The following is an 11,296-nucleotide window of genomic DNA, read 5'->3' as shown; positions in this document are numbered from 1 at the left end:
GCATCAATTTAAATTGTAGTTTTGTTTGATGTTGAAAGGAGAACTAGGTTTGCACGCATGGCATGACATATTTTTAGGAATTTAATTCTTAAAATTTCATAAATTTCTGAAAGTAAATTCCTAAAAATAAGCACCGCGTACGGCATATATGTATCGTCAGTTGTTTTAAAAAAAATTGGAATGGTTTTAGATCATTTGTGCTGAGCACTAGCAAAATCAGTTTCGCAGTTTTCATTAACTCATAAGCCAGGGTTCCCGCTGAGAGCAATTCTACATGGCTTTTTCTAGTCACTGTGTTTATTAGTTAATGCTAATGAACCATTTAGACAATTTATACCAATCATCACTAGCAGCTAATGTATGACAGCAGGACCAATACTAGATTTTACGTCGAAAAAGGTTCTTCTTTTACTTTTTTAATTTGAATTATTATGATTAACTTACTGAGTACGCAAAAACAGGCTCATTTTAGAGGCCAAGGTGCAACGTAAATTACAAACAGGTTATTCCTAGACGTCTTGTTTCTAGTACTAGACGAAAGTGTTAAACATTTAGGCATCTTTTTCTCTGTAACATTTACACAAATTTAAAAGAGATCTACAGGGAAAGAAAAGTGTGACGTTTTCCAATATTTAGGGTCCGTAAAATGAGTCCAAAACACATGCATTTATGGACATTTGAAAACCTGGTACCAGCATCCAAGAATGGCTGGCTAGATACTATCTGAGGCTTGTTTTGAATTCCTCAGGCTATTCAAATATCCATCCCAGAAGAAGTGGGCCCGATTTCTGTAGGTGGTTTCTCGAAAGAATTCCTTAGATTATTTCTGGATGTTTATCCACTTCTTCTGGTATTATCTCCTAATCTACTGTATTGTTTCACAGAGGGGTGCTGATTATCTTTAAATGTTATATTAGTCTATTAATCTGAAATGAGTGTACTGCTGCCTTACATATGTGTTGCAGTTGCTGGGATTTCCGTTGAATTTGAACTTTCAATGTTTTTCATGAAAATATGCGATTGATATAGATGGGGAAACCGGATACTATCGAAACAGTTACAGTTTTTACACTTTGTTTCCTATAATGAAATGATCGACATGATATAATCTTAATCACACCTGCGTTGCGATGGTAAGAGTCATATAAACGCAGTTGGTAAATAACCAACATTCATCTCTACTTATTGGGAAAACAGAGCAGAATAGAGTACAGTCATAAAGAAAATTAACACGTCGGCATGTCGCGCATAATTTCATATCTGATTGATTTATAACCGGGATTTTTAGAATTTTACGTTAAATTCATCAATGGAAAAATCATAATTAAAGAGAAACACTTAAAAGACGCAAAATGCAAAATGTTAATAAAATTTAGTTTTTTTGTTGAATTTTTCAGATGTGAATAACGCATGACAAACTCACTATCCTTGATCATGTTTTTAAGTTCAGCGTGGTGTCGATTTATATCATAAATGTCTTGTGGTTAAATTGGTCGGATTTTATTTTCTTGAATTCAAATTGAGTTATTCAATTAAGGTAAACTGGGTGAATTTACAGAGTCTCTTGGTGTTTGAAAGTTTAACGAATCCTTCTTCGCTGTGTGAGGTTGAATGTGAAAGCGTTATTATTTCTCATACAAAAAAACACAACACCTTATACACGACCTGTTGTAGGTATGGAAAGCGCATATGAAAAACTTTTGTAATTTTCGCCTCACCTTCGACAGGACCTAGGGGTTCTTTACGCTACACAGAATTTTAATTTTTGTTTGCAGACAGGAGCGAGCGAGTTGGATCAAAATTTCGAGGAAAACTCTCTAAATGACCGTCTGTTTCTAAATCTCTTATTTCTCCAACTTCTCTCATTTCTCCATAACGAATATGTGGAGAAATGATTGAAGTAAGAGAAATGAGAAATTTAGGAATAGACGGCCATTTAGAGAGTTTATCACATTAATGTTTTCCTCAACATTTTCGACTTGCAAAATCTTTTACTTCGCTAGTTTTAACAATATAACCAATTACTAATAGTCAAGAGTTTGTCGCCACACTGTTGTTAACAGATAAATTAGTCATCTACAATACATTGATCTATTACACTTATTGCCAATTTTCAGAACCAAGTGTGAATGCAGATCGTGAAGATATAGGTTAATGTGAGTGTATGGCCCCGCCTTAAGCCACATCCCTATATTTAAAAAAATTTAGGGAATAAAATTTTCAATCAAAACTTCTCTTATAAAATAATGTCATTTAACCATAGAAATGATAAGAGGCTGGGGTAGAGCGCATTTGTTAAATGAAATTTTAGTTTTTGATGGACCACGACGTATGAAAAGAAATTTTTTCGAACGAATGAATGAGGTAATAGATTTCGTCTTAGACACTAGACAATATTTTCAACAAAAGAAGTAATAGATTTAATTGTTATATGGAAATGAGAAAAAAAAACATTTTAAATTGAGAAATAATGAACAGCAGTGGTGACTTAAGTAGTACTGTAGTTTCGAAGTTATGTTGTAGTTCTAGTCCTTGGTTTATTGAACTGAATTAAAGTTAAATTGAAAGATAATTAATGGCTTATCAAGATGATACAGTTAAAGGCAGTGAATTTAGATCATTAATTTCGTTCAGCTGTTTTTCAGCTGATCCACACAAACCATCAGAACTGTTTATAAGTATTTATAGGGCACATACGTGTAGCAGCTTCAACCGTATAAACAGTTTTGATTGTACGTGTGGATCAGCTGAAGCAAACTAAAGCTGAAAATTCACTGGCTCTGACTGTAGCTTCTAATAAGAATTTTCTTGTTACAAAATTTGGTTGAAGTTTCTGAATGAGTTATTAACAGATATCTCTGCGTTATGTATTAAAGAAATAATCGTGAGCGGAGCGAGCGTGATAATTTTGTATTTTGTACATGGTTTAGCCGATTTAGCCCATAAATCGGTTTTGAGGATCCATTTTCAATAACGTACTTTCAGATGAATATTATTTATTAACATTATCCACCTTGATCAAAATGTCATCAGTTACTGTTGATGGAAAATTCGATTTTTTTCAGCAGAAAAAACCTGACTAATTATAGAGCAACTTTTAAACCATTTTTATTGCAAATCACAGCACATCAAGTCACGCTCAGTTTCATTTTCATAAACCAATATTCATAATCTCAGAATGTGTCTCGTTGTGTTTTACTTTTCGCTCAAGAATAAACTGAAATGCTTATTACTCATTTTGCAAAATATGAAATCCGAAAATCACCGATTGTCTACGGATTGTTATAGTGAGAGAAGCCACTCACACGGATCCTACAGTAAACAATCATTTTCAACTTTTTTATAATTGAGATGTTTACCTACCATCAGCTTCAGTTTCAGTAGCACTTTTGCATTGAATTGACCAACCGGACGGTTTATACGTGCGAATTCGTTTCAATAAGCTATACACATACGAAACGCGATTCAAGTTATATTTGTTTTAAGTTTTTAAAGCTTTAAGTTAATTAGCAATGTTTGACTGAGCCGAACGTCTACCATAGTGCAACTTGTTGAATGTTAATTTAATTTAATTGAAAGAAGAAGAAAAAAGAACAGAATTATGAAGTCGTCCATTGTGATTTCTTGTGTTATTGTGTACTTTACGCTATTAGATACGGTTAACGGTCAAGGTTAGTGTAACGTCTTCATCATCCAATTAATATAAGTCATTGTTTGGAGGTGTATCATAGGTGTTCGTTGCGGTGTTTTTTTTTTAATGTTACAAAATAGATATCTTGTGTTTCCATTAAAAACTCTAACCTTGAAAACAACAACATTACTAACGTCTCTTTTTTCAAAATCACATTTCATGGAGATAAGTCAATCGACTTAGTTGTGGGACACTCAATGAGTGTTAACATTTCGGTCAACAAAGGTGAACAGTACAACGATATTCACTTAAAAAATGCATAGACAAATCCAATTAATCGAGTGAATAGCCTTGTATATACCAACATCAGAAGTCACTTAACGTCAAGCATGTTTCTTTTATGCATTACGAATATAATGCGTGAATTTCATAACATACAAAAATCTGACTCGACTACGTAAGAACTCTTTTTAATATTACTGGACGAGTGAATATATCTGATGAGTGTGGTCTTTTTTATTACCAAAAGTCATCATTTTGCTAAGATATAGACATCAGTTTCTGATAGTGTTGTGGATTCGAATAAACCAGTTATTAATGACGAAAATCATATGAATTGACTCAATTAAAATTAATGGTCTTCTTCAGACACAAGTTTCGCATTAGTTTGCCCGTTCTTTTCAAAATATATAAATTCGAATATAAAATGAAAATGACGACTTTGGATGGTGAATACCCGATGAAACTATACTGGAAATTGATTCTGTTTGTCTGTAGAAGTTATTAAGTTGTTGTTTAGAGCTTTTCTTTGTAATTGACATTAATTCCACCTATTGACGTGTAACATTCCGAAACGTCGTTGGGGGGATATAGATTTTGTGTTAACTTGACTGCAGATCCTAAATTTGAGAACTTTTTTTCAGTCAGGAGAGAATCAATTCTCTTTCTATGGATTCTATGTCAACTCTACCGATGGAGTACTATTGACAATTTCAATGGAAGATGTCGCTGTACCAAAGCCAATGTAACTAACAGAAAAATAATTAATTTTTTACTCGACGAATTTTAGCAAATCAAAATGCGATTGTATAGCACATGACCTCAGGACTCCGGAACAATAATCAGTTTTTCAATCGTTCCTACATTTTCTTGGAGTTTGAAAAAATGCTTGCTTTCGCTTTATCATAATCCTTTTTGACTTTTATCGCCAAGGCGATATAGGACCGATTTATAAACTAATTACTGTTGAAGAGGCCTGAGGTCATGTGCTATACGATGGCATTTTATTTGACTAAAATCCGTCTAATAAAGGATTAATTATGTTTCTGTTGGCACAGGGTTTGTTGGAGCAACATCTTTCGAAAAATGGCGAACCGTACTCTATCAGGTAGAGTTGAGATAGAATTGAGAAAAGAGAACTGATGCCAGGCATATTATTCCTAAAATAATACAGAGTACGAGATCTTCAGGCAGTCTTTACACTTTTACAAGGAAAGTGATTTCAGTCAGTAACACATATTCTACTAATAGTTTCCGAAGATCTTCAGATATTAATTATGAATGTCTAAGTAGATTTAAATTGAACAGCAAGGCGTCCATTCGAAATTCGAACTGAGTCTAGCTAAAATTCAGTATTCGACAATCAATTACATTACCGATGTTAATACAATCATGTTTAAGTTCAAGTTAATTGAATGATGATAGTAACAGAATGGGCTTTGCAATCTTTCGTTAATGTAGGAGTCAGAGTCATGCTCTCTTAACGTATGAGCTATAACACAGGTGAAGATTAAGATGCATGCATCACATTTTCAAGGCTATTTGACGTCTAACATATGAGGGTTAATGCTAGTAGCAGTGCTATGGATGGACAAACAATTTCTACAGGCTCTTAGTTTGATAATAACATCTGAATTAGTTAACCTAGGTGAGTATAATAGACAAAAGAATAAATATAAATTTCGTATTTGATTTGAGGAAGTCAGACTCGTAGTATTTCTTCATGTAGTTACATATAGTTTCCAAAACAAAAGCACATCTTCGTCTGTAGGTATAGAGATGGATAGTAGTATCATATTGACTTCTTGTTGTTCCCTTGCCTGTAAGTCAGGGTCTTATGCCGGAAAATACCCTAAAATGTTTGTCCCAAAGGTTGTATGAAATGTTATGAAAAACGGAATTGTTTGTCCCAATTTTTTGCTTGTAAACACGATAACTTGAGTAGTTATCAACCAATTGCTAGTCGGTTAGTAATATCCAGCTATCACGCATGATAGTCAGCCATCACTATAAATCATAGTCAACTATCACGGTAGCAGATAAGTAGCAGATTTAGCGCCATATCATAAAAATGTACAAAATTTTTATGAAAAACCAATTTCTGAATAGTTATTCAAATGTATGGAACGAAATTAAAGAACAATTAAACAGAAAACTTTAAGACTCCCACGCGGCGTGATATTTTATTCATGATTGGAGATTTTGCGAATGTAGTAAGTATCGAGGGTCTTCCTTTTGGTATATAAGTGTAAGAGAAGAACATCATATAGGTATCTATAGAACTTTTTCATTTTGTACCGAGGGGGAAACCACTCTTTTGTGATTAACATGGTCAATCAGTTAATCTGTTAATCAGCAACATGATTTTTGTGAATACGCACGGTTAATCAGTGATTTATCATGATTAACCACCATATTTCACGATTAATTGTAGTTTTGCGACGATTCCCCCGGTTAAATGCCGGTTAATCACTGATTCGTCATCATGTTAATCACTTGTTAATTATGTTAATCACGTCAATAAAAAAGAGTGGTTTCCCCCTCGTTTTGTACCAAAGTAAAAGAGCCCTCTAGTCGTCCTACTACATTCGCATCACTTACTTCTGATTAACATTAACAATAAGACGATGAAACAGACTAATAGACAACTCATAGGAGTGGGAAGTTTGCGGCCAGAGCGGAGCGAGGGCCGTAATTCACACGAGTCGTTGTATTTAATTTATGATTTATGGTTGATTGAAATTAAGAATACAAAAAGTACTTTTCCAAAGAATTGGACTCAGACGAAGGTTTTTCGATGCTTCGGGGAATCTGGCACCGTGTGCCAGGTTACCCCACGCTGGTGATTTGTGATGCTTCGGAAGCTTAACAACGAAAAATAAAATGAAATTGATTTAAAATATAATTTAAAAGTGTCAGTCAAGGGACCTGACCCGCCCAAAAGTGGGGCCTAGTTATGCATACACAATTAAAGATTTTTGCGTTTTGCACGTTTGGGTCCAACGACCATTCGTCAATCGTGCGTTTTTTACATACCTAAAACAAACAAATGATTGTAGACCACCGATTTTAGAATCTTAACTCACAAAAATTGTGAGCAAAACCTAGAACAAAACTTAGCTCGAAAAGACGCGATATGAATAAACAAGATTTTTTTTTCGTTCTGTTAATTAAATTCCAATAAATAACTCAAAACTATGTGAGTCATGGTAATTTTTCTGTGATTTTTAGTGAATTTGTGATATTTTTTTACTTCAACGCACATAAAATAAATATTTGGATGACCTTAGCCGTGTAAAATCAATTACCTTCCACTGTCAATTTATTCGACCGGATGTGAGATTGAAATTTGATTCATTTCTTTAATGCGACTTTTATGTGTGTAAATTAATTGCAATTATTATGCGTTGCATGTGAGTTTCATTGGTCTTAATGTAGGTCGTTTTAAAAATTTATATTAGAGGCGGCTGTCTCGATTTCGGTTTTCCCGAGTGAGTAACAATCCCAGAGCACTTTAAAGATGAATAATCGTTTTTAATCTTCGTTGAGACTACACATTTCATTCAATGGCCGCATATCGCGTCCTGTGATAGATAAGAAGAAGAACTGTTTTTCGAACTTCTACAGATGACACGACCATCACCTAGTCTGCTCTGTTACACTTTTTCATCTATTTCAAAATCTACAAAGGAGTACATTTAACAGTAAAAGTCAGTGAAATTTAGTCATGAATTTGCTTCCAGCTGTTTTTCAGCTGATCCACTGATACAATCAAAACTGCTTATACGGTTCTACCAATATGACACGCATGCGTGCAACTATTTAACTCGTGATAATACGTACACTTCTTTTGTGTGTATGAGTTGACCAGCTGAAAAAGCAGCTGAAGCAAATTCATGAATAAATGTCACTGACGTCGACTGTATCATCAGATTTTTTTTTTGTGCCTGGTGAAGGGCCGATATTTTCTTTAATTCTGCAGCACTCAATATGTAAGGTCTGTACGTACACCAAGAGTTTCGTTCGTCGTTCGAAAATGTTTCTTGATAACGATGCCCTACTCAATATGTGCGACTATTTTCTCAAACTAAATCTTGAAGTGAAGTCTTTCAAATTTCTAAAACAAATATTTGTATTAAGTATTCACACCTAGACACAACCGCAATTTTTATTACATTTTCTTAAAGACGCAAATAGTTTTTCTGCAATGAATGCATAAATCGTAATTGGCTTGAATATTAGTGAGATCGTTTATCTTCTCGTAACTGTTAGCTATCGTTTCTAATGTCTAAATTATAAAAATACAATATTTACAATGGCAAAATTTCTGTTAACGACATCGAAACAGACGACAATCATAAACGATGATAAGGTTCACCGTATTACACCTTATGATACAGCAGTCGATCAATTACAAAGCTTAGATCAAAAGAGATAACTTAACAGTTGTACTGGGTGTACGCTGACTGTGTGTGAAAGGTTAAACCTTTGAAGATATATGGCCCCGTGGGAATGGCCCGTCGCTTCTTCGAAAGATTGAGCAACGTATGTAAGCACTAAAGGCAACGCAAACACTCATCATAAACAATTCGCTACTGAATTTTCCTGTGAATTTCCTATGATGCATCTATGACCTCCAAGACATCGTGTGCACCATTTTTGAAATAAACTCACCACAAATTTACCTTAAACTAGGGTCCCATTTGTTTTTATTGGTTTGCATTACCTTAGAGTATGAGGACTTAATCTTCCCCCATGTAACCAATAAAATATCACTGACATAAATTGGTCCCTGGTCAAATCAGCGCTCATGCCTGGTTAACTTTACTCTGTCGTGCTGTTACCAATTTCTATTTGTAAAATTGTTTATGGCTAATCCGTCATTGCAAACCTACTGAAGAACGGACAGTTAGAATGAACGTACTTGTTGGGGACATCAAAATGATGACCGTTTTTTGCCATCAAAATTCTGTGTATACCACACCACCTGAGAGTCTCTCAGCATATTTTGTCTGCAATGGATTGAGAATATTATACGAAATTTATTCATACTATAACACAATTGCATGGTGCTGGTACACAGTCATTCATTCATAACAGTTGTGGTTTATTAAGGCAATTTTACATCTCAATTATACGTTTCACAATGTTATTGATGGATGGGATAGCCACTTCATTAATGTTAAAAGTGTTTACTGAATTACGTCGATCATTAATTACTTAATTACATACACCATGAATGCATTGATTTGATTTATCGTCCCATAATTGCATGGAGCATGATTCGGTCTAATTGATCGTAAATTTTGAACTAAGTGTCGATGTGTCGTTTTAATGGCAATTCGTGACTGGTTAACAACATCAATAAATTCACCATTTATTAATTGAAGTGTTTTTTCACAACCAGCCTGACCAAATCAATCATTCTGTTTAAGGGGAACAATGCTATACACCTAATAACCAAAGGGGCGTCTGCGTACTTCTACCACAATGTCCGTACTTAATACAAATATATGGCAACAATCCACGAAACAATCAAGTGATAAACTTTTTGATCGGATCACAGCGAAATTGTGGGAATAGAGCCATACAAAGAAATCCAATCGTAATGAAAAATCGTTTCAATGTGTCGTCGTTGCAACCCATAGAAAAGCAACAGGCGCTAAACAGAACCATAACAAGAAATAAATTGAATTTATAAATAGGTTTGCTGTAGTCAGCCGGTTTACGATACACAAGCTCCATTAACAACTACTACTTCTACTACTACTACGACTACTACTACACAAGCACCTAATTTGTCCCGTCAAACAGGTGCCTCTTGCATCGGTCCGGACTTAAGGCCGGGTGTTTGCATAAGTATCCGTGATTGTCCATCCGTTTCAGCTGCATTTATCGAACGACAAAGTGATCCGGTTTACTTGGAGTACATTCAAAATTCGAATGGAATTTGTAACTATGTGAAACCGTTTGTAAGTGTCTCGGGCGCATAGAACTCACAACCAAGCAACAATGCACTTAACCGAACCCATATTTTCTTTCCTGCTAAGGTTTGTTGTCCAAACGAAGACGATGTTCCACTTCCACTCACACCGGAAACAAATGCACCAGTCACACGACCACCGCTTGTTAATGGCAAACCGAGATTGCTGACAACGGAAGAAGGATGTGGATTTTCGAATGTAACTCATACGCGAATCGTTGGAGGTGGACCAGCTAAAATGGGGGCATGGCCGTGGATGGCTTTAGTTGGCTATACAAACGATCTGGGTGAATTGGGATGGAAATGCGGAGGAACACTCATTACTTCTAGGTTTGTGCTGATAAGCTCTGTTTTTGGAAGAAATTCGGTAATTTGATTCCGATCTTACAGGCACGTTTTAACCGCTGCACATTGCATTAAGAGCACACTGTAAGTAAAATGTCCATTTTGAGGAGGTAACAATTGCTGACAAAAAATAATTCAAGGACAACGGTTCGATTGGGCGAGCATGATCTTGGTAGCGAAACTGAAACGGAGACTGTTGAAATTCCCGTTGTTAAAGTAGCTAGATACCCACAATATACCACGAAGGACGGACACAATGACTTGGCAGTATTATATCTGGAAAGAGACGTTGATTTCACAGATACCATTCGTCCCATTTGCGTACCAACCACCGATCCAGTGCGAAGCAAAGATTTTCTCGGCTATCAGCCGTTCGTTGCCGGATGGGGGCGAACACAAGAGGGTGGTGATTCGGCAAACGTGTTACAGGAACTGCAAATCACTGTTCTATCGAACCAAGACTGCAAAGAGAAGTATAAATTGATCGGAAAATTGGTGTCGGAACAGCAATTCGATTCGGCGGTGATGTGTGCTGGTGAACTCATCGGGGGAAAGGATTCGTGTCAGGTTGGTGAACAATTTTTTGGTTTTGTATTTTTGGATGTGTGATAGAATTACAAGAATGCATGAGCAGCGTGTCCTTCTTCCTTTTTATAACTGAAATTTCCATCGTTCTTCATCGTACACAGGGTGACTCGGGTGGTCCACTTATGCAGCCGCAAACACTGCGTGGTAAAACTTATTACTATCAGATTGGCATTGGTATGTGTTCAGCTTAAATTTGAAAAGAAAATTTGAATTATTAAAGGCCAAATCTCACATTTCATATACTCATCAGTATCGTATGGTATTGGCTGTGCGAGAGCTAATGTTCCTGGCGTTTATACACGAGTACAATCATTTGTCGATTGGATCCAAGAGAAGATTGCGGAGTAAAAAAGCACACAAAATTCTAGTTATTTTTTAAGATTTTTTTTTAAATAATTTTATTTGACATAAAATGTGCGTATTTTTACAATAAATTATTTTCTAAGACAATTATCGCCTGGAATATTCCA

General features: G+C 35.4%; 1 protein-coding gene across 2 annotated transcripts; it reads left to right on the top strand.

Annotated features, from left to right (window-relative positions):
* Nucleotides 1-3,369: 3,369 nt before the first annotated feature.
* On the top strand, nucleotides 3,370-11,276 carry LOC119068338 (venom protease). 2 transcript variants are annotated; one of them, XM_037171898.1, is made up of 8 exons: nucleotides 3,370-3,671; nucleotides 9,346-9,515; nucleotides 9,616-9,882; nucleotides 9,961-10,223; nucleotides 10,284-10,322; nucleotides 10,379-10,805; nucleotides 10,928-11,000; nucleotides 11,077-11,276. In XM_037171898.1, exons 1-8 carry the CDS (start codon nucleotides 3,602-3,604, stop codon nucleotides 11,172-11,174), a joined length of 1,407 nt encoding a protein of 468 aa, XP_037027793.1. In that variant the 5' UTR covers nucleotides 3,370-3,601; the 3' UTR covers nucleotides 11,175-11,276. The 2 variants fall into 2 exon arrangements, with proteins under 2 accessions (XP_037027793.1, XP_037027801.1); XM_037171906.1 differs by lacking the exon at nucleotides 9,346-9,515 and having other exon boundaries at nucleotides 9,725-9,882.
* Nucleotides 11,277-11,296: the final 20 nt, after the last annotated feature.

Source organism: Bradysia coprophila, chromosome II (genome assembly GCF_014529535.1).
Source record: "Bradysia coprophila strain Holo2 chromosome II, BU_Bcop_v1, whole genome shotgun sequence".
Taxonomy (NCBI): domain Eukaryota; kingdom Metazoa; phylum Arthropoda; class Insecta; order Diptera; family Sciaridae; genus Bradysia; species Bradysia coprophila.
The sequence above is the reverse complement of the archived record's forward strand: the minus strand, read 5'-3'. Positions and strand labels throughout refer to the sequence as shown.

What these genes read in the sequence shown, in the direction of transcription:
- LOC119068338 (XM_037171898.1), top strand. Translation starts at nt 3,602, where the DNA reads ATGAAGTCGTCCATTGTGATTTCTTGTGTTATTGTGTACTTTACGCTA. An exon ending in AGATACGGTTAACGGTCAAG is followed by an intron (nt 3,672 to 9,345) that starts GTTAGTGTAACG and finishes ATTCTGTTTAAG; the next exon opens with GGGAACAATGCTATACACCT. An exon ending in TTACTATCAGATTGGCATTG is followed by an intron (nt 11,001 to 11,076) that starts GTATGTGTTCAG and finishes TATACTCATCAG; the next exon opens with TATCGTATGGTATTGGCTGT.